The sequence below is a fragment of the Struthio camelus genome, chromosome 2 (genome assembly GCF_040807025.1).
Source record: "Struthio camelus isolate bStrCam1 chromosome 2, bStrCam1.hap1, whole genome shotgun sequence".
Classification (NCBI taxonomy): Eukaryota; Metazoa; Chordata; class Aves; order Struthioniformes; family Struthionidae; genus Struthio; species Struthio camelus.
This window is the reverse complement of record NC_090943.1, coordinates 140,979,403-141,003,158: the sequence shown is the minus strand read 5'-3', so window position 1 is coordinate 141,003,158 and position 23,756 is coordinate 140,979,403. Positions and strand designations below refer to the sequence as shown.

Genomic DNA, 23,756 nt, shown 5'->3' with positions numbered 1-23,756 from the left:
TTCTGCAGTCCTTTTTCTGACGGTGCAGGACTACACATATAGTCTTGTAAAAATACATGAACAGTAGTTTACTTTTAAATCATGGGATTCATCATCTGGGAGGTAAACAGACTATCGGTATGGAAGCTGTCATCCAATTCTTATTTTGCATGACCACCTTACAATAATATTTACAGACAGCCCGGTACCAATACAAATTATTTAATGGTAATTAAAAAACGTAGGTTGTAAGCTTTTCAAGAATACAGTTTTTCTATACACTTAGCACAGCCAGGATCCCCTTGTACCTGGCAGTTTTGGATTCAGTAAGAAAAACGGAACACTGTATTTGCTACCTAAATATTTTAGAAAAAACCAGTCATTAAAATCTGAGCAGAAGACTTGCTTATACCGATTTCCTTTTGTCGTGTTTTTGTTTAATCCCTGTAGCATTCTCTTTCACTGTCCTATATTCTGATTTTAGAGAAAACATTCAAAGGTTTTATTCACAAGGTCAGTGACTCCTGATCATGTCCCAGTCAGGGATTGCGCAGGAGCGGTTTTGGATTGCTTTTGTCTAAATTTGAATACCTTTTCTAATGAAGCATAGAGTTTCCAATCACCATTCCTGCTAAGATTTCCACTCACTTCATTTGTGAGTGGGAATCTTAGCAGGAAACATTGTAATGCCTGCACAATCTGTTTTGTGAACCATGTTACATCTTCAGATTAAAAGTTATTTGGTTCCTTTATAAACTGGTGGTTAAAACCCCACAGTTTTGATGTTATGCATGTAGTCCAAATCTCTAATAGTTATGCAAATCCTTCTTCTAGTATAAAGTGGCTTTTCACTAATGCAATTTACTGACCATCTGAGATCAGGTTTGCAATGCATCTAAGTGAATACTCCTTTGTTAGTCTTGACTGAACATCAAATGCTTCGGATAGATAGACAGCATGCAAGAAAAGCCACAAGAAAGTTTCCTCTAGTAATTAAAATCATTCCTAGTGCTGAAGCAAAAACCATATAGTCTTTTCTAGCCTTTATTAAAAGCTACTAGATATGATAATAGCTTAGTCTCACTTAATGCAGGTAACTAGGGCCAGGAAAACAGTACTAAGCTTCCTTATGTGGAAGACGGACTGTATCCCTAATGTTGTCCAAAGGAAACGTTAGGAAGTTGAGTAGCTTTCCTCCCTTCCTCCATTTTAAGAGGTTAATTGTAATGAAATCGTAATGTATAAGGTTTTCCTTTGTGATTCATGAGCTTCTACCTCACCTATATAGCTACTACAGGTACTAAAAAGCCTAGAACATTCATCATGAATAATTCTGAACACCCCAGATACCAAAGGATAGCTGATAAACTGGCTGTTAATTAATTTTTCTCATCCTAATCTCTCATGCTGCTCTGTGCTGTAGTACCCAAATGTTTCCCTCCCCTCAAAAAGCAATCCCATCCCAAACCAACCACCCAGCCAACAAAAAATCGCCTAATAACTACAGCAGACTTCAGAGTTTGGCAACTGAAGATGGATAGTACTGAGAAATATCCTAAACAGCATATGCGGCCTTCACTTCATAAAGAATCAGAAGACTATATACAGTTCCTACTTGAAAAGATCTTGGAATGTTCCTAATGAAAGGAAAGGTATCATATACTGAAAAGACCTATCATCATGTATGTCCTGCAACAGTAGATCAGGTAAGAAATCACACAAAGGATGACAGTCAAGAATTGCTTTTAAGGAACAGGTTTAGCGGAGGACCTCTGTGGGACAAGAACCTGGTGCCAGCACTGCGTGCCCTGAGAACCACCGTGCTTAAAATAAGTGTGTACGCTGTGGCCATAAGCTTGTCCCAGACTTTGTCAGAATGGTGGCATTTGCTATGACAGGTCTAGGGATTTTTTTGTCTACTAGTTGTATGACAAAGTAGCCACTGAGATTGGTACGCACTGTTTAGCTGCACTCCAAGAGTTCAAGTAGAAGGGGAAGTGGGTTTTCAACCTCCAACGTATGCGGAGACACGTCAAGAAATGGAGTAATTCCAATGTTTTGCTAGTGCCATGCCTATTTTCTTAGCCACAAACAGACAAAAGGTGTGAGGAAAGCAGTAGGTCTTTCCGCACGCTAAGGAGCTTGGTTAACACTCGGACACGGTAGATTTAGCAGCACTATTCACTAATACCTAAAGAGCTGCACTTGCTGTGCTGGTGCCTCTTGAAGTCAGGGGAAGCGTAACAGGAAGAAACACTCAACATCTGGATGAGGATCATCAGACACTAATAAAGGTGTTAGGACACGTCAGTGAATCAGTTAGGTGCTCAAGTTTCTCTCTGAAGCTTTAACACACGTGGCAGGTGGTAGCCTCTTCTAAAAGAGGCAGAACCTCTGCAGAACCAAAAGTAGGAGGAAAGGGTCAGGGGCTTTATTATAACTTGCTTATATGGTACGGGTAAAAGACGCAGGAGCTCTGCTGTTTTCTAGGACGTGAACTTGGGGTGCGAGGCAGGGGGCGTGACTGATCTTTTTTCTTTCATCTGGAGCTGATTCCCTGATCCAGCCCATAAAATGACTTCACAAAAAGTTTAATGAGAAGTGGTGCCATTATTTCTGGACAGGGACCATAATGTGCTGCTGGAGAAGAACAGGTATTCTTAAACTGCTGTTTCCACCAACACCAGCGTCTGTACAAACTCTGTCCTAGCTGGACAGGTTTAGAAATAGACATGCCGATTCAAGTCTCTAACCGTCTTTCAGTCACTGTTTGTCGTAAAGCCTGTTAAGACTTAGTATTGCAGAATCCTTTATTCTTTTGCCAAATTTGACTAAAACTGGCCAGGAAGATTCAAGAGTTATGATGAGGGACTGACACAGACAGTTGTATAAGCCTTGTTTTGTTCATAAAACCAGGCCAGGGGAGGAAGAAAAAAAGGAATTCGGTTTTGTCTCGATGGAAACAAAAATGAACGTTTTACCAAAACAGTTACAGGGTTTTTTTTTGATGGTTTCTACTTCCAGGTTTAACAATTCTTGTTTAACAAAACACTGGAGAATGCGGGCATCGATCCCGCTACCTCTCGCATGCTAAGCGAGCGCTCTACCATTTGAGCTAATTCCCCCCCTTTCATTGTTAACAGGGACCATAAAATTCTGAGCTTTAGAGCGTACAGAACTGCAGATTTTAAATACATATACAACTGGTTTCTCTGTCTTGCACTGGTCTCTTTTCACAAATGAAAAAACATTCAACTTCAGCGCCAAAACGAGTTTCAAATATTCGTAATACTTCATTTTGCATTTCCAAATGAAGCGATAAGAAACAAGATAAAACCAAGAATGACATCTTTTCCAACTGTGTAATAACAATAATAATAATAAAAAGACCTTGTTACTTGTAATTCCTGAGAGGAAATAATTTCTGGTCTTTGATTTACCCCTCTATATATGGGCACGCCAGTTTGTTTGTTTTTTTCTTATTGTTGTTTATTCCTTTTTTAAAGAATAGCAATAACTAATTTATTCTCACAGAATGGTTGACGTTAGAAGGGACCTTAAGTGATGACGTAGCCCAACCCCCCCGCTCAGCAAGATCACCTAGAGCAGGTTGCCCAGGACTGTGTCCAGATGGCTTCTGAACGTTCAGGGATGGAGACTCCGCTGGAACAGGTTGCCCAGAGAGGTTGCGCTCAGTCACTCTCACAGTACAGAAGTCTTTCCTCATGTTCAGATAGAGCCTCCTGTGTTTCAGTTTGTGCTTGCTGCCTCTCTTCCCGTCAGTGGGCACCACATCCTCTTGACACTCTGCCTTCAGATATTTATACACATTGGGAAGATCCCCCCCCGCCCCCCAGTCTTCTCTTTGCCAGGCTAATTCTAGTCAAATGTATTGCAGTGTGTGAAAAATAAAACATGTACGTCTAAAAAACAACAGCTTACCTCACTCTAAAGTTTCAGTTAAGCAAGTGAAAACATCTTTTGTAATTAACTGTTTCTCCTTCCATCACAAACAAAACATGACAGTGGAGAATGTGGGCATCGATCCTGCTGCCTCTCACATGCTAAGTGAGCGCTCTATCATTCCAGCTAATTCCCTTGCATCACCATAATCTACCCTGTAACCATAGATTTTAATAACTACAAATGTAAACGGCCTTTGCTGATTCATTCCACCCTTTTAACATGGGTACTAACTCAAAGGCAGCTGTTCAGAACACTTATGCTTACTAATTCACCATCTGACCTTGAACTTGTCAATTTTTTTTTTTTTTTTTGTCAGTGACAACAGGGATGATAAAGCAGACACAATACAAGAGAAATAAAAACTTTAATACAAGGGAGCTGGCTTATTCTTCCTCGAAGCAACAACAACCAAAAAACTAAAGTAAAGAAAGTGAATTTTTCCAAGAAATTTAATGTTTTACTATGTTAAAGTAAAAAAAAAAAACACTCAAAGTTTAAGTCAGTAGTATTAAAGAGGAAATTTAGAGAGTACAAGAAAGTGAGTAAAAAAAAAAAAAAAGTTTTATAACATGAAACTCCAGAAAACATTACTGCATTTTACAGAAAACATATACAAATGTTTATACTTGTAAATATAGTTTAAGGTAAAACAGTGCATGCTGATGCTGTGTTCATGCTTGCCTTACCATCGTAAGAGTTCTATCCACAGTAACAGTAGAACGAACTTACTTCTTCTTGCCTCACTTTATTAAAGAGAGCCAGCAGTAGATGCTTGTTCCTTCTCCCAATGTTTACTCTCAGGCTTCCATAAAAGAGTATGAACAAAGCTATTTACTACTTGTTATTCTTTCTGGAATCCAGTTTTCTACCATACTTACCACTAGATCAATTTCCGTATCATACCACTGACATTCTTCTCCATCTACAAGTACCAGGATAAAATCCACTGTACGTGCACATGTATTTAAATTCTTTCCTAGGCAAGAAGCATTCCCAGTGAACGCTCATAAAAACGAGGAAAACAGGCAGCAACCTTCTACTAGCGATGGTGCATACAAATACGTGGTTTAACAACCATCAATCCATCACTAATTTTCAAATCCATGCCAATAGCTCAGCCTGACCCCTCTCCCAAAGTCCCCGTTTTTCCTCAAGGTTGTAACAGGCGTGGAATGTGAGGGAGGCAGACAGTTGGTATGTTTCTGAACTCAGGAGTTAAAAGTCAAATAAGATCTTGTAAACTCCCAGGATAACTTAGTAAGGCACTTCATGCCTGCTTGCAGGACAAGGCCTGCAGCTTTCAATACCACCAAACTTGCACTAGATTTATCTTTTTCTTTGATAAGGGCAGCTAATCCTTCTGTAGGGAAGGAAGTCAAATCACAGACAATGCAACAGAACAGCCTGACGAGACACAAGGCTTGCATTTACCTTAGTGTACCCTGAGAAGACACTAGAAAGCAAAAGTCAAACCTGATTATATTTGTTTCTATCAGTTTGTATCAGTGTTGCCCAGGAGGTACATTGCAGTGATCTGTATTAAAGGAGAGTCCCTGGACACAAAGCCTTCACAGCTGGAGTCCAGTAGAGAGATGAAAAAACAGGAACAAGGCCAGGTTATTTTCAGTCATATAGGCCAGCAAGGTCTCCTAACTCAGAGGAGGAAAGAGAAAGTTTTACTCCTCACGCTATGTGAAAACGTAGCCATCACAACAAATTCCAGATCACTAAGCCAAAGATTGTCAGTTTAATGAAATACACGCTTCTTGTCAAAGGACACAGCACCATGGAAGCAGAGGTCTTCCACCACCCTGATCTGACCGGCATCAAATGAACTGTTCTTCTGCAAGATCAACTTTCCAGCCATTAGGCCATTTCAGTGGCAGCGGAGCGCGATTTGCGGATGAGAAACAGGCAGAGGTCATCTACCATTTTCATACTGACTCAGGTTGCGCTGGACAGGTAAGGAAAACTGGAAAAACTGAATCCTGTGAAATTCCACACGGGAGGCAGTTCAGCTGTAGATGTGCAGTGGACCATCACTGGGCCTAAGATGTATACCTGTGAGAAGGATGCAAACCACTCAATGCGTATTTCTGTTTTCCCCTCCATTTTGCTGAAGTGGGATAGATACAGTCAGTTATAAGATACTACGAAGAAGGGGGAGAATAAATCTTTGTTGTCTTCCAGAGATCGAAGTAATGCAGGGAAACATTTTAGTTAGACATTCTAGAGGGCTACTAAAGCAGTTTTAGTTCCATGTCCTGGCCTCAATCTAGGTTGTGCTAGGTATGAAGCACTATCTTACATTAGACAAGTTACAGTTAGCTGCTGCTTAATTTCATAATTCTCTTTCTTCTCAAAGTAAGCTAAAGTCACTAGAGAAAATTGTCAGGGTATAGATTGCTGCAGAACGGCACGTTTTACCTTACTAACCTAACTAACTTTTTTCATTTAAACAGCAAGTTAGAAATCTTTGATTATATCATTTTTATTGCCTTTGCTGTTTAATGATATAAGTGCTGTGACCATTCTCCCTGTAAACTACACTTTTCTTCTTGAAAGCCTGAAAGCACTCCTTTAAATTTTATGCTCTGGGAAGAGACCTCTGCCAATATGCTTCTTACTGCCAAGTAAGACACGATGTAAGATTAATGACACGTGATCCTGACGAGCAAAGCTTGTATTGCGTTTTACCTCTATAGCCTTTCACAAAAATCACAGTAACATTTTTCCCAAATAATTAACCAACAACTTACTTACTATGACTACACTTGACTTTCCATGTTTCAGAAAATGTTTTTAAGAGTGATCCCATATATTTAAGGTCAGAACTTAATTTTCCAACTCAGCACAAACACGCTGACATACCTCAAATATGATTTAGGAAGGTACGACACAAAAGGGTTTCTTTCCACAACCTATGATAACCACTAGCTTCCAGACCACTATATTTATCATTCACATACAAATAATTAAAACTACTAACGGAAAATTAAGTCGGAAAAGAAAATAAGAACACTTGGAAAAACACGGGGAAGAAAAACACCTCGTTGCCCTTCAATAACTTCTAACGGTATTTCTTCTAGATTTACAAGTCTCTTGGTATCTGCATTGTAACCGAGACAGAACTGCTACCAGTTCTCCCTCTCCCCTTCCTGCATCAACACTAGAGCAGGCTTTACTCTAGGAAGTATTACTTTAATCAAAATAACATAGGAGAAAATGTATCAATACTATTATTCCTCATCAGACTGACTTTTAAGCTAACAGGCTTTTCACATGATGATTTCCTCACTGATGATTCGCTGTTACTGAATAACCTGATTGATTCAGCAAACTGAATAACCTGATTGATTCAGCAAAGGAAAATAAAGTTAAATCTAACCCGCAGACCTATGAGTCAGCAGAACTACATCCATCTTTTGGGCAAATACGTAAGGGGAATTAGCTCAAATGGTAGAGCGCTCGCTTAGCATGCGAGAGGTAGCGGGATCGATGCCCGCATTCTCCAGTGTTTTGAGAAGACTGGAAAAAAATAGTATAGATTTTCTTCCACACCTTGCTCAGGTTTGTGAAAGAAAATATATAGCTATCAATACATATTATTTCATAAGGCAAATAAATCGGGAAGGAAAAAAAAAAAATCCCCATTAGTAGACGGCACTCATGAGCTGCTTCTGAAAAATGATTTCTTCACAAAAGCATCTAATACCAATGATGTCAATGTGCAATGCAGGAAATGTCACTTGTGCCCCTTACATATGCATTAACAGCATTTTTTTTTTCACCTTGTTTAGATTTTAATTCCATGAATATTTAGTGAAGTTTTCCATGAAAACATTTAGAAGTATGTAGAATTATCTATATAATCATTAGCTCACTGGCTTAGAATTACCATCTTTCCAGCTATCTTGCACCTGCTTTTCGAGCAAGGACAGCCATGACACACTTCTTCCTAACCTCAACCTCTACTGACATTAATCTTGCATTACATTTTACAGAATGATTTTCTGATATTAGTTCATTTAGCTGGCTAGCTCATACTCCTTTCTGCCTCAGATCACCTGCACTGCCTTTCTCTTCCAAGCATCTATTTCACCCAATTTCTCTCAATCCTTGTAAAAAAAAAAAAATTGCACTTTAAAAAGATGCTTATCTATGATCAATATTAAATACTTAAATCATTCATATCATGCACATACTTAAAATTGATCCATTTTATATCCTTACAAAACCCCTATAGAAAAATGCATCTGAATTTAAAAAAAGACGATAAAGAAACATATACAGAGCCCTGAAACTGTGTCACAACAACAACAATCGGAAGAAATAGTGCAACCTGCTAGTGTGCTTTTGATCCACTCTTTAAAACCCATCAACAGAAATTGTATGTCCTTTTGTGCAGGCAGTTATAATTTTACATAAGACAAAGTCACAAAACTCTTTCCCAAAGCAGGAAAAAAAGAAGTTCCAAGCAGTAACTGAAAAAAGTATTATTTGCAATGGTAATAAAGAGACACACTTGCAAGTAGCAAATGGAGAATGCGGGCATCGATCCCGCTACCTCTCGCATGCTAAGCGAGCGCTCTACCATTTGAGCTAATTCCCCCTACTGGAATATAAACTGAACTTACTGTGACTCAGTAACTGCGCACTCCTCATCGAGGGGTTAGAAATCATACTGAAATTTCATCTTCTGTCTTAAGTGTAAACAACACTTTTAACCTAAAAATGACAAGCAGCTGGGCAGTCAGAGCCCAGGAAATTCAGTAATTTTGTGGATAACAGAACACAAATTTCCAGTGAACTGCAGAAGCAATTAGGTCTTTCTTAAAGCAAACTGCATTTGACAGCCTTAGTGGGAATTTTGCCTAATTTGAAATCTGGACTCCTTGATTTAACAGCACATTTGATGCAGCTGAGCTGCATCTGAAAAATAGAAAGTCTATGTTTCCAAGCAACTCTAGGTTTATGCTTGCAGCAAGCAATTATGACTGTTCAGAGAAATCTGGTTTTATTTTCCTAAAATAGATTTGTTCCTATTTATAACCCCTAGGTGGAAGAGAATCAGCCAAGTGACTTTACCCATTTCCACAATTCAGAACACAATAAATTTGACTGCATAATATAACCGTACTGTTCTTCCGTTTGAATGTTCCTGACCACTGAAATAGCCTCCTGGGGCAACGGAGTTCCGGGCCTAAGTTATACAAGGCACAGAAAAAGCTCCCTGACAAATGGAATGCTGCAAAAGGTATCTTTGCTTTAAACTAAAGTTCTGCACAGATCAGTTTGTTCACACCCCAAATGTAAAGCTGTTCTAACTACTAGAGAATTTTCTACAAGTATGTTCTTATCTCCCCGCTGGTTTTCTAGTTTTCCCCAAAACAGTAACAACTACCCCTGTCCTGCCCATGTTGTTGGTACTTTCGAGCTTCAAAATACTTCAGATTTAAAGAAGCGCTTCCTTAATTTAAAAAGGGAGCTAATTTTAATATATAATTTAAAGATAAATTAAACTAGCCAACAGAGAACACTTAGGCTTAAAGTGCAATAAAGGTAAAACTTTAAAATATAATTAAGCATATATAAAATTTTCCTATTTCAAAATTTACAACCAAAAAAAGCAAAATTTCAGTCAATTTACAGTCAAAAGCAAAATTTCAGAAAACAGAACTTTTGACTCTCCAAAACCTCTTACTGTTTTCTAACCTGCTCATAAAGTTTTTCCTTTGGAAGAGGAAAAAAAAAAAAAAAAGTCTTTTCATGTCATATTGATTAAATCAAATTAATCTTCTTAAGAAGGCGTAACAGGTAGAAAAATCAGTAATAGGAACATAGTCACCTGCTAAAACTAGGACACAAAAGGTCGGCCAACTCTAAAGGATGCCTCTCTTGAAAAATACGGAACTCATTTGGTAAAGGTTTCTGTAGAACACACAAAAAGGAAGGCACAGATGGCAAGTATTTCATATCCATACTGTACTCTGCATGCTTATTTAATTTTCTTAATAATGAGTACTGTTTTTTTGGGAGATAAAATAGTAGTTCACCTTATCTGGTAATAAAGTCACACATACACATGCAACCTACATATATGATACACATTTATGAAAATACGTATGTATAAACACAAAAAAAATCATGCCTATAATGAAACAGCACTGGCAGTGTCTTGGCTTCAACTCTGGAAGACAAGAGTCGGAGAACATTAAGAAGGGTCTCCAGTGTTTCCTGTTACTCGATGTTAAATGGTTAGTCTTCTCTCTTTGAAAGTGGCATCAAAAAAAAAAAAAAGGAGTAACTTTAGTTTACTTTATTTCTAATTTATGGTTGTGTGAAATCAGGAGACATAATGAGATCTACTTAGATAGTACTGGAACATAAAGATTTGTTGGCCTAACGTGACTGACATATATACTCTGATCTCCCCAAGAATCAAATACCAACATGCTTTAATGTTTTCCACCCTCTCACATCCTCACTCTATCTCGTCATTTAACTTGGAGGATCCAAGCTATATCCAACATACTTACATTTGCCCAAATAGCTGCTGATTCAGTGTGTCTGCAACTGTTGTAATCAGTGCTCAGCTGACAACCTTCATCAGTGGGTCAGAAAACAAACCTGAAAAGGATAGAAAGAAGTAGCAGCCGGTAACAGAAGACAAACAGTTGAATTTGCTAAAATCCTATGAAAAGCGATCTCGGAGGACTGTATTTCTCTTTCCTGAAAAGAAAGGCAGGGGAACTTGACTGAATCCTTCAGAAGCCTTGTAATAGTTTGGCATTTTTATTTGCTTTGATTCTAGGGAGAAAAAAAAAAAAAGAAGACAAGAATTGTGAACTTTTAATTAATCTTGCAAATACAGTACACCATTGCTTCTCCGAAGGAAAGAGTCTCTTGAACTACATTTATTAAATAACTCTGAGAAGAAAAAAAAAAACCTCTTTTATAGTCTCCTTCTTGATTTGCCTGACGTTCCTTAAGATATACAGATCGCACCGGCACGTAGGGCTCCCTCAACTCTCTCAAGATCTGCTCCAAGAACTTGGTGATTTCAGAAAGCACAATAACTAAATCCTAGTCTTTGCAGGACGTACAGGTTATTACCCAAATATGAATGTCTCCTTTTTTATAACTAGGATTATATTTGCACTCATGAAATAAACCGGTCAATATCAATGTTTAAAAGATTTTACTGAGCCAAATATTTAAGAAACATATCCTAAGTTGTCCTCTGCTTAGGTATAGTTCTTGGTGTGTCATAACATAATTCAAAAAGAACGCCTTTGGGAGCGCTCAGCAGACATTAAGTCAGTTCTTAGCTACAACCAGAACTCAAAGAATCAGAGACAGTGAAGGTTTATCAGGCAATATTAGGCTGTATTATCTTTTCATGAAAGTTATTCTTCCTTCCCAGTGCTGTATAAAAGCTTTCCATTTAACGTAGGTCACACTTAAGTTTACTTTGCTGGCACCAGGACAGACACTGGACTAGTCTGCACTGGAACATGGGTGGTGACACTCACTCTTTAGTAAAATACTAGAATGCATAGCAGGAGGAATGTCCCTAAGCCTGTGCCTGTCTTTCAGACAGGTAGAGGCCAACCACAGCTCCTGTTTGTGTTCAACTTAATCACAAACACAGCAGGAAATACTCAGCTATTCAGGCAGCACTGTCTGTCTATAAAACTACCCAGTGACGTCTCCAAAGAAAAAGTGATAGGCTGGATTTTAACTACATTTTATATCTTTTTAATATACAAAACCAAGTCTCACAGATTATCAAGCTTAACTGTCTTTTGCCACGTTCCCATGAGACAAAGATTCTGCCTGTGCCTCACTCTCACTATACAAAAACACAACAGAATCGGAGGGAAGGCTGCACACTGAGACTTATAATTTCTGCACGACCTATTTCTGAACCAGATGTACTTAGTGAGCCATCTCTGAACATGCAAATTGGAACTGCAGGCCTCACTCTGAGCCTAATGGCCTAATCTTCTGTGAAGTGCATCAATGAGAGAAGGAAAAAAATCCTTATTAGGATTCCTGCACCTTGAGCTCTCTCCCATGGATTTTACTACATAACAAAACTACGTAGTCACCAGTAAATGATAATTTCTCCAGTATAATTAAGTAGTTTTGAGAATAATAATCCCACCCTTCCCCCAAAAAAGGGAGAGAAAGAGACCAGAAGAACTGGTTATACAGAATGATTTGAAAAATAGGCTTGGCTGCAGCATTCAGAGACTTAGGGTATAAGAACTCACTGACATTCAGTGCATACTTAGCATCTACTTCCTTAGGCCTACTTGAAAAACCTAGCCCTTGTCTCCACTGACTACATACACCACTGTACTACAAGGTTATTCTAGAGTTTAAGCAGGGAAACATCCCTGCCAGTATGAGAGCTGCATTCACTGATGAAGCTACTTTACTTAAGAGTGCACTCAACACACAGGTAGAGCAGAAAAACATCATAGCCAGACTGAATTAAAAACTTAAGTAAGCTTAAATTAGCACCTACTTCAGCAAGTTCTTCAGCTGGAGTTGTTCTCGATTCCATCCTTCCAGCTGTTTCCTGGATGCAGCGCTACATTCTGAACGCACTCTGAACAACATCAGGAAGGAAAACAACAGCTATTAAGCTTTTACAAAGAAAGACTGGTGTCTCAAGCAGGGGTTAGAAGCGCTGGGAGTTGAGGCCTGACTCATACCAGTACTGTAGTAGCAGTAAGTGCTACATATGGACCCCCACAACCATCCCCTCTCCCGAGCAGCACCCCCAGCCAGAGCTCTGAACGGATCCATCTGAGCCTTCACCCCTAAAGCAAGCACCCCCAAAACCTCGAAAAGCTAGGCTGTGTGAAACCGCCAACTGGAACAAACATCACGAAGAGGAAACCTCTCAGCAAGAAGCTGTGGAAGGACTGCAAACTAACCTGCTCCGCCAGCTCCGTCTTCGCGGAGCCCAACCCCGCTTTGCTTCGAGCCACCAGCCCCCGCCCCCTCCCAGGACAGCCGTTGCCCTTCCTTGCCGGGCTCCCGCCCCGCCCCCCGCTGTGCTAGAAGCTTCTCCGGCCGCGCATGCGCCCCCGCCCCCTAACGGCCGCGCCGCTCCGCCCTCCACACGGTGCGGCCCCAAATGGCCTTCTGCGCAGCGCCCGCTGTAACGTGGGGCTATGAGCCAGTCACGCAGGGAGGCGGTTTCCCGGTCCTTGGTACGAGCTGCGGGATGGGGGGTAAGTCTTCGAAGCAAACCTCGCGTGTACAATACGGCTTCACAAGGCCCAGTTGTGATGTTCCTGCCTCAGCAGCCCAGTGTGAAAAGTTACCTACTGTACCTTTTGGAGGGTGCGGAAGGCAACGTTGGAAAAAGCAGATTTTGTTCTGGGTTTCCCAAACGTGATGGCTTTGAATGGAAAATAGTAGCAGCTCAGCATATGCCTTTAGCTAAACCTGCAAATATTTTTGAAATGTAAGTTCATGCTTGTGTTCATGTCTGCACGTTTTGTTAGCACTGCTCTGAGGATGGAGGTTGCAAAAAGTAACGTATAAATACAAACATAGAGCCGTGTTTAAGGAGGGCAGATCTCTGATCTCACAGACACGTTTCTGATAGTTCATAGCATTTGAGAGCCTGAAATAACTTCAATTTACAATATACTTTTGTTTTTTGGCTAAAGAGATTACAAAACTTTAAGTTTGTTTGTGAAAACTTGTGTTATTCTAACAAAAAAGCTTGCGCTCTGAGCCTTCAGCATTGTATTGCCAGATTAACTACGTTAGCTGTGTAGCCGGAAAGGCAGTTTTACTAGAGGATGGGAAAATCCACCTTCGATCTCTTTAGCTAGAAGGGCTGGTGAAACTGATCTAGCTCCCTGTTCTCTTCTCACTCCCTTACTGCCTCTGAAAGTTTTGGGGTTCTCCATCTCCAGAACACTTGTAATTCTGTTATATTTACATGTTACTGAATCTCCCCACCCCCTAAAAAAATATTTAAAAAAAAAAAAAAAGGAAGATAGAGAATCAAAACCTTACCCTCAGCAAAAGCTGAGCAGATTTTCTGGTGGCAAAAGCTAGTGGTTTTTGGTAGCTCATGAGTATTCCTTTTGCTAAATATCGTGCTAGTACGATGACAACTATTTCAGTTTCTCAGAGGGATAACAGGTTGTGAGAATACATCAATGATATTAGACAGCCTTAAACAAAATCAGTGCAGACTTTGAATTTATTACCAGTTAATTACGATCATAGCAGCATTTGAATTTGTAGGAGCCGTCTCTAAGATAAGCCACCTGTGCTTAGATAAAGACAAAAAAATTGTCTTTCTTTATGCTAGAATAATAATACCCAACCAGGAAGTTATTCAGGATTGCCTATTCTAAATATACCTTTTGTCATCCCTGCTTAAAAAGGTTGGCCTCTGCCGTGGAGTAAGTAATGTTTGTTAGCTACCTCACTCCAAGCTTCTACAGATAATTAGAGCAGTGAACATGTAGCTGAATTTACCTAAATAACATCACATGAAAAACGCATGTGCCCTCCTTCCCTAGGATTTTATATTGTACTTGCTATTACGAACTCATTGCTTGCTCTAAGAAAGCTTCCCACAGAAGAAAATATGGTTGCTGTTTTTGTAGCCTTTGCAGAGTAATTTCCTCATAACTGTTCGAAGACTTCACCTTCAGGTTGACTTTTTTTTTTTTCATTGAAGTCTAAACACTCTGACAGTTATGTGAAGCTGACAGTGCCTTCCGATGGCCTACTCGAGCTTTATGTGTTCGTAACAGTTGGTCAATTGTTTTAATTAACTTTGAGAACTAGGATTTTGTGGTACAGAAAGCTATTATGTTTTGCCCGTAGTGTTTTCAGCGGAGAAAATATGCTGAATCTTGTGTGCATGCTCTAGCAGCTGCCATGGAAAAATGAATTATTTATTATTGCAGAGATCCCTCTTCACTTCACAAGTGCTACAAATACATCACTTTTATGTTGTTTTTAACCTTTAAAGCATTCTACAAATTATTAGTAAACTACATTACAAACATTCACTCCCCCCAAAAACAAGAATTGTATTTAACTTTGGCAGACTTGGTTTTAGTATTTTTAGAAATTCATCTAACGTAACTTAGATTTAGATGGCCATAAATCCCCAACAGCTTTATCCTTGCTTCTTATTCTCACTTGGACCCTTCAAGCCTTTAGAGAGCTAACAACTAACTCCATTCTTTTTTCTGAGTACTATAGTTAGAGAGCTAACAACTACCTTCTTTTTTCTGAGTGCTATATTCTTTCTTCTCACATTTTCTGGTGGCTGGCTGTTGCAGGCACCACCAGGAGATCTGTGGCAAATCAACAGTAAGGTATATCAAACATCATGTGAACGTTCCCATACAGAATAAAGACAGTAGATTAAGCTCTGCCTGCTTTATGTTACCACCTGTCAAAGAAGCCACCTCCAGAAACATTTGATCGATCACGTGTCCGTACTAACGTGGTTAAACCATCAGATTCAATGTCACCAGAAGCGAGTAAGTCGACACGAAAACGAGCCAGGGCAGTTATAAAGCAGTCAGATGGCAGTTCTGCTTCACATTCTGAGTTGATTTTCCCCTTAGCCTTCCTTTATGGATGAGTAATACCTTCCATTCTGCAGTCATGTTTTTGTGAAATGAGAAGTAACTCAGCAAACATTCATGGTCTGGTGTAGGGCTACCACGGCACAACAATAGCCTCTGCCTCTCTGTAAATGGAAGAGCGTAAGCTTAAGCAACAGTGAGAATGCCACTATGTGGTGGATTAAAGTATGTATATTTTGGCTGTAAGTGCAACTATACATTCGGCCTACAGAGAAGAGCACGAGTTCCCGCTGCCGTGTCAAATCAGGCAAAGTCTTCACATGCCTCAGAGAAGCTGAGTCCCAGTTCTCTTGTTGAGTATGTCATTTTATATACAGTAGGAAGCTTATGTTTCAAAGATACTATCTGAGAGACTTCCGTAGTTGATAAAGATGGGGAGGTGCAGAGTGAGCAGACAAAGTCAACTTCTGGGTTTGGTTGAGTTCTAAATATGCTGGATTAATCAACTACGTTCACGTGCAAGTTGTTAGGAAACGCCAGCGTGTGGTTCAGCTCAAATTCAACCTATTTCCCTTGAGAGCTTTCCAGTCCCCATCAAGACTTCCTGATCCCACCTCTCATTTCATCTATACTTTGGTTTGTGTGATTGGGTTTAAGGAAGGTAGGTTGGCTGGGAGAAAGAGGCAGTAAAAGAGAGGGGAAAGGATCAGAGGGTGCAAGTGGCAGAGAGATACAGGAATAGTGAGGACAGCGGTTTGTGGAAGGGGAGAGGGGTGGTCTGAGGAGATGTGACTGAAGGCATGGAGCAACTGGGAAAGGGTATTTAGGTGTAGAGCAGCAGCAGATGAGGTGTGGAGAGAGGTCTGTGAGAGAGCATCACCGTGGTAGAGGTGACTGAGCGCAGAGCACGCGGAGAACAGAAAGGAAACCTGGGCTGCAGCCATCTCTGGCCCCTGGCTGCTTGGCCGCAGCCTCACAGCAGGAAAGCAGGCCTCTTTCACCCTTGCCCAACCCCTGTCAGCAGCAGCTGCACTTGCCAGGTCAGGCTGATGCACTGTGCCCTGAGTGGGGCAGCCCGAGCTGGCAGGGATGCTGCCATGGGGACGTGAGTGCCAGTGTGCAGGTGGTACCTGCTCTTGGTGGTTGGAGCCAGCGTGTGCAGGGCTGGGGCGGTGGGGTGGGGAGCTGGTAGATCTGCTGAGTAAGCTGATTTAATTTTTCCAACTTTTTGGCAAACACAGCTAGAAGGAGTAGTATGATCAAGAACTTTTTCCAGAGATATCAGTTGATCTAGTAGTAGATACTACTTCGGTTTACAAACTTTGTCCTGTCCGCTGTATTTTGTGAGTTCTGAATGAAACCACAGGAAAACATGGCAAGACTTTTGTATTACCATGACTATAATGTTTGAGAAAATTTAAAGGCCAAATAAAATAGTTTTTTAAAAGTTACTATTATGTCTGATAATTCATTTCGGTATTCCGTAGAGCTCTGTTTTGAGTTAAATGTTTGCTACGATAAAGATGTAAATTACTAATATGTTAAAGAAGATGACCTGTTCCTGTACATAATTGTGTAAATGTCAGGTACAGGGTTTGTGCGCTGTGTCAACTCATGCAAGCGTTTGTTACACTTACGTGTGTTCGTTTTTCATAAAGTCACTGCTTTAGGGCTGCCAGAAGTTATTTATTTCTTGTAGGGAAGTGCATTTGGAGAGGTAGTAAACAAGGAAAATGCAGATAGGTTTTAATTCCATTTGACTATGTCACCCCATAGAAGTGCAGTAGCCAGACACTGACCCTCCAACAGGAAGTTGGGAGGTGGAGGGGAGATGGCAAGAGTGGGACAAAACCAAATTTTTTCCTCTAGTAAAAGAAGTGAATTTGTCTTGTAGGCTGTTATAACTTATCAGAAAAATGAAGGGTTATGAAGCTCAGAAAATACCATAATCTGTATGATTTCCTAGAAAAGAAATCTATTTCTTATTTTTCCTACTACTTTTTTAGGTACATATGTATGTATATATATGTGCATAAGCTTGGAATATAAAACTCTTGTTTCAATCAAGCATATAATATTTTTCTCTCATTGAACATTTCCTGGACTGTTTTTTCATGAGTATGCCTTGAAAATTGGAAGAAGTTGGGTTTCCTTGTTGAATTTGGAACAGTTGCTAGATACCTCTTTTTCCCTGCCCTCCCCACCCCCACCCCCCCCCCCAATAAGACATTTGGTTTCTTTTAAATAACTGTTGATCTTTTGGAGAGCTTCTTGTATGAAAACAGCTGAATAGTGAAGACTTACAAAATTTATGATGAATAAAATTATTTTGGTAGTGTATATGCTGAAAGATTTATCACACGCTTCCAGCTGTGAGTTGCAGTCAGTTGCTGGTAAGTGGAAGGAATGACTCAGCAAGAAACAATGAATTATAATTAAGAGCAGTTGTATCGTGGTTGTCAGTATGTCTGGAGTGTATAACTATGTTTCAGTGTTTTTTTTATCAGCTGGGGAATTAGCTCAAATGGTAGAGCGCTCGCTTAGCATGCGAGAGGTAGCGGGATCGATGCCCGCATTCTCCACTGTATGTTTTAAGCATGTATTCGTGGTGAATTAAAAAGTGGTGCTTAAAAATATTTACTATTTACATCATATACAAGCAAAATATGTATAAAAGTCTGTAGGAATTGTAAAAAATAAAAATAAAAAAAATTCACACACTGTCTTTAGTATTTAGTTTTTTCTTTTTGAAAGTATATATATGTTGTTTTGCATACAGGGAGGAAAAATATAGTCCTTAGCAGAAATAATAAAGCTTGATGACCTTTTAATAACAATAATAAATAATAGATGAGTAAGTTTAAGAGAAAAATAAATGAGAGGGATTTTGAACATAACCCGAAATTTTTAGTTTATGATTTCATTAGTTAAATGTGTATTTGATATTATTGTTTAGTGTATAATAGTTCACATCATTAAGAACAAATGTTATATTTCTTCAGTGAGGAATACTAGTTATTTTACTTTTTTTGCTTATGTAGTAACTTACTAGAGGCAATGGGCCGGACTGTGTTACTGTTAGTAGCAAGATAATGTCCTTTGCTTGTGAAGCTTCACATCAGTGAAACGTTCTGGAAATTTTCTCTATAAATCAGTGTTTCCACATTTTAAGTCTTTGTAAGATACTGTTTTCTATTCCAATTTGATTTTATTAGTATCTCGTTCAAATATTTAACTGCTTGTACTTCTAACGTGGCGGCGTGAGCAAAGGGAGGAAAATTTAATGCCTAGAAATGATTTAATGCCTTTGTTTGCCTGGAAAAACTTAAAGTGAAATAATTCACAAATGGCATAATAATAATTCATACGGTCAGTCTGTGCAGTCAGAATCTTGAGACTACATATAGTAAAACAAATGGAAATCGGGAAACAAAAATTGTGAATTAGGTTTGAAGTTAAGGAGAAAGATACGCTGCTGCATGGATGCGTGGGTAACACTTGTGGAGAAAATTAGGGAGTTCTGACATCCTTGTGTGAAGTGAGAAGACAGGAGTGGCCTCTGGACTGATGGGATGGAGGTTGAATTTTTTATTTCCCTTGTCTCTACATGCTGGAGAGAGAAGAGGTATTGAAACTTGAAGACTGCTAGGTAATTGTAGGTAAAGTGAAACCTACTGGAGAGAAGAATGTTACGGCCTTCGGGAGTCCTGTGTGGGTTCATGTAATGATTTAAATATCCATTTGCTTGGAATAAGACTCTGCAGTACTTTTTTTATGTGACTGCTTAATAGCCAACGCTTTCTATCCTTTTGAAGAGGATGAGTAATGTTGCTTTTTTCTACTAATCAGATGCAAATTATGCATTGATTAAGTGAGTGACTTCAGTGGGGCTCTGTACAGGTTCAGTCTGCAGTCGCTTTTACAACACTGGCTTCTAACTTGAAGCTCTCTAAACTAAGGGCTATCCGTTATATTTATGCACTGCTTCATCTAATGGAACGCTGACATTTGTTAGAGCGTCTAAGCACTAATAAATAAACGTTAATGAATAATAGCTATAGGAGTTTTTTCTCATTCCGTGAGAAGTTTTGCCTCTTTAGTTAGACTATCCTGTGAAGAATTTACTGGGTTGGTAGAGAGAGGGTCCTAGCCCCTAAAACCTGTGGGGGAAATTACCTGATGATGGTGTAAGTAGTGCCCAGAGCTGAGTGTCCAAGGAGTGACTGCTCTGGGTCAGATCAAAGGGCCTGTCATAAAATTCTGCTGCCTACAGTAGGCAGCACAAGCTGCTTAGGCAAAATGGTTATAAACAAAGTAAACAACTTCCATTTGGCATTTTGTCCAGCACTTTTTGAGTCAGAAGTTGCGTAGAAGTACTGTCTGTAAAGAACTGCCAGGGAATGCAGCTTTGTTTGATTTTTATTATCGCCGTTCACGTAGACTTTTGTCCTCGGAAATGTCTTACTTAAATGAGTTACACAGTTCATTTTCTTAAGAATGATTTTTGTTTGTAGTAAACTTGTAATGTTGCCATGTGTCTGTGTTTGTTGTATTCTGAGAAATGGGAAATAATCATTCTTTATCTGTCCTCTCTCTAACGCTCAAGACTTTGTTGCAAATATTAGTTAGAAAATCTCTGGGGTGGAAGTGGGAAGCTTGGGGACCATTATCCTGGCAAATCTGGACATTGTTTTCCAGCAAGAGGGCTCTGTGCCGAGCGCATGCTCAAAAATCTTAACTCTGCGAAACACTTCTTTAAATACATTTATTTCACAACATGATTGTGGTACACTCATTTTCTGAGCTGAGCGCGCTACAGTTTTAAGTTTTTTTTTTTAAAAATAAGTGATGCTATGTGGTGTTTAACAATACAGTTTATAAAAGGTTTTTGTAGTAATAATTACCATACTTTGCTTAAAATGTAAGCAAAACTTGTATTTCAAGGAAGAACTCTTTTTATTAAAGACAAGGGGGAGAGAGGATTTACTACCATACGTAAGCACTCGGTAGCTTGGAGAAAAAGGAACATTTTATGCTTTGAATTTGTTCAGCTTCTAGTTAACGAGCATATCTTAATTCACCATCAACTTTGCAAGGAACTCAGTTTTATTCCGTTAAGCTTAGTTGAACGTTAGAGGAGTGAAACAAAGCTCCTAGAGTCACTTAGTACAAGGCACCTCATCTCTGCCAGAAATTGTATGGTTTTTGTCCCTTTTGGTCACTGTTTTACCTTTATTTCTTGTGGTTGCAATTAGCATTGGAATATTTGTTGCTAATAACCCTAAGATGGGTCCTGCACTTAGTAGGTACGTGTAGATATATATGGAACGTGGAATCCCCTGTCTGCTTTCAGAGACTCACTGAATACAACTTAGCTTTGGTGTGGTAAACTACAGCCATATGTGTATTATATCTTCAGTGATGATGTGCAGGTGTATCATTACTTGTTAACAGGAGATGACCTGAAAAAGGAGAGAGTCTTTCTGAAAAAAGCGAGTGGTCTGAGTACACAGGAGTTGGATGGTCACAGTGTTCCCTTTGATCTTGGAGGTGGCCGGTTGCTAGTTTTACTGCAAATAGAAACAGGCTAGTGAAATGTAGCTTGCTAGAAGCTCCCCTTAGCTATAGTCAAATTACTGTGGTGTAAATAAGCTTCCTTAAACCAAGAAGATTTGTGAAGTGGTCTTCAGTATCCCTTTTACCTTTCTTCTTGATCACAAAAAGTAGGAAATGGAAAAGGCAACTCATGTTGCTTTTTGTTCTGTCCCAGACTGCAGTATTTTCCACAGTGGTACTATAATACTGTAGAAAAATCTGTAAATATTATGGCATTTTTTCAGTGTCCTTAGTGCTGCCACCAAAAGAAATATTTAAAACAGGGTACAGAAGAGAATCCTTAAAATTAGCTTGGGATGATAGAAAGCGCCACAGATCATTAAAATGCAGTTTAAGTAATATTTTCATTCACTGCACTTGAAAGGCTTACTTATCCAGTTCAGTTACAGGAAGTCTGGTCAAAACTAGTAACTGCCCTTTACAAGAAGAAGTAGAAATCAGTGGAAGAACTAAAAGTGGTTAAGCTGTGTGATAAAGAGCTCCTCTTCACATGCATGAAGGAGCCCAGGAACAGTGGCGTAAGGGGGAACCCAAATAATACCCTGTCCTGGCTAGGACCATTGCAGGAGACAAGTCATCTGCCAAGTGGCCCATCTCCACACACATGAAGGAGCACAGAGGGAGCAGGTGGGGGAACGCCGATAGAGAAACAAGGCCTTCCCCCCGCCCCCACCTGGCTTCTGCCAGGGCTGTCCTGGGGAAGCTTCAGCCCCATGCTCCAGGTGGAGCAGCTCTCCAGATCACCTTACTGATTGAAGGGAATTACTTCAACTGGCCTGGGACACATGGGATGCAGGGGAAGAGCATTTTGGGATTGCACACAAGACTTAGGGGATGTTCAGGGAGGAACAAAAGGCAGGGAAAGGGAGGGATCAAGGTAATTTGGGTAGGAACAAATGTAGGAAAATAGATGGGCAAGGGAATAAAAAGGGTCAGTTGCATGTGAGTGCCACTGGTCAGTATGCTTATCTGGCCGTGCTCCTTTGGCTCATCAGTACTGCTCTGTCCTATCTTAGCAAATTCCATTTCTAACTATTTTCCTGGATGAGCAGCTCTGTATTCTGTCTGTGTGTATGGAGTTGTAAGCGCCAGCAGCTGGAGTCGGCCCACAGGTCAGAGGGGCCTGTGTGCTAGCAGCTGGAGTGAGTGAGGATCTGCGTACCAGGAACTGGAGCGGGACCAGGGATCGGAGGGCCCTTGTGCCTCTGATGCCAGCAACTGGAGAGACAAGAGTGAGTGAAATCAAGGGCCAGCAACGCGAGCGGGACCATGGGTCACAGGGGCCCGTGGTGCCAGCAGCTGAAGAGAGCGAGGGTATTTGTGCACTTGCTAGTGAGTATCGAGCCAAACTAGCTGGCGAGTGAGTAGATGAAGTGGCTTGGAAACCAAGCGTGAGCGTGTTTGTCTCTAAGGGTGAGACTGCAGGAGGAGCTGGCTGTCAGAGGGAGCAGAGAAACCGTAGGGTCCGCGGGTTGAGTGTGCGTGTCTCCATGTCGTTCCTCATATGCGGGAGCGTCTCCTTGTACATACTCAGGCGTTTAACTCGGGTTCTGGCGTCCTTGGCCTCACGGCGCCGGGGCTCGCCGTCACGTGCGGCCGGGAGACGGGACCTCCCGCTGGCCGCTTCCCCTCCCCGCGGCTCCGCCCCCGCGGCCGCGCGCGCTTTCCCTTCCCTCCCCCGCCCTGTGCCTTTCCCGCGCGCGCTTCCGCCATCCCGAGTTGCCGTTGCCTTGTGGGAAGTGACGCGCTGCCTCAGGCGGAAGTGACGCGCATCGCGTGCAGGCCCGGACCGGTGGGGGGGGTTTGGACAAGATGGCTGGATCCACAGGTCTGTGAGGGGGGCTCGGTGGGCCTGGGGCTGGTGCGGGAAAGCGGGGCGCTGGGCCTGTGCTCTGGGAGTGCCCTTGTAGGGACTGGGGAGGTCTCCTTTCGCGGGGAGGGGAGCGGGCCCTCTGTGACGGGAGGGTTCGGAGGGGGTAGGAGGTGTCTTTTGAGGAGGGAAAAGGGAATCTGTAGGGGCGCCGGGCCAGGCTGTGCTCCAGTCACGATCCTCCCCCCCTCCTCCACCCCCGCATCTGTAGGGCAGCAACACCTCCATTAGGAGGTGGCCTGAGGGGTGAATGGTGCGAGAAGGAGCTCTGATTTCTGTAATTAATGCACTGGGGTGGAGAAGAGAAGACTAGACCAGTTGAGAGGCAGGAATGGGTAGACGGGTGTGCGTGCAGGGCGCAGAGGGCATGTCACTAACCTAGTGAAAATGCTAGAGGAAAAGGATTTGTTTTCCCTGGTGTCTTATCTTTTGAGTATAAGAGTAGAGATACAACAGTGTCTAAAAGTAAGAACTGTCCCACCTCTCTCGTGACCCTTGATGCAGGGGGAAGGTACTAAAGTTTGATGCTGACTGCAGCATTTTGAGAAGCAATAGAGTAGGGGAGGAGAAAGAGTGCAGCAAATTGCTCTCTTTCACTGGGTGGTCATTGGAGCTAAAGGGCCTATCTTACAGGTAAATAGAAGGGTAGAAAGCTGCAGGTTGTAACTTGGGAGCAGGAGATAATCCTGTATCAGTAACCAGTATAACACATGTTGAGCAATTGTGTGGCAGAA

The 23,756-nt window shown here is 41.0% G+C and overlaps 1 protein-coding gene and 1 long non-coding RNA gene across 4 annotated transcripts in view; one reads left to right on the top strand and one right to left on the bottom strand.

Moving 5' to 3' along the window:
- Positions 1–4,293: 4,293 nt before the first annotated feature.
- On the bottom strand, positions 4,294–13,043 carry LOC138066049 (uncharacterized). The gene is made up of 4 exons (XR_011139231.1): positions 12,897–13,043; positions 12,482–12,565; positions 10,485–10,575; positions 4,294–6,006 (listed from the first exon to the last, which is right to left on the bottom strand). It is a non-coding gene; the product is annotated as an uncharacterized lncRNA (long non-coding RNA).
- Positions 12,981–23,756, top strand: part of UBE2V2 (ubiquitin conjugating enzyme E2 V2) — a 41,060-nt gene continuing 30,284 nt past the window's right edge. Inside the window, exon 1 of one of the 3 annotated variants that reach the window (XM_068932751.1) lies at positions 12,981–13,196. In XM_068932751.1, coding sequence (XP_068788852.1) covers positions 13,100–13,196 — 97 coding nt within the window. In that variant the 5' untranslated portion in view covers positions 12,981–13,099. Of the gene's footprint in view, positions 13,197–22,784; positions 22,981–23,756 lie in introns of those variants that run through there. The other 2 variants (XM_068932752.1, XM_009683098.2) reach the window with 2 other exon arrangements.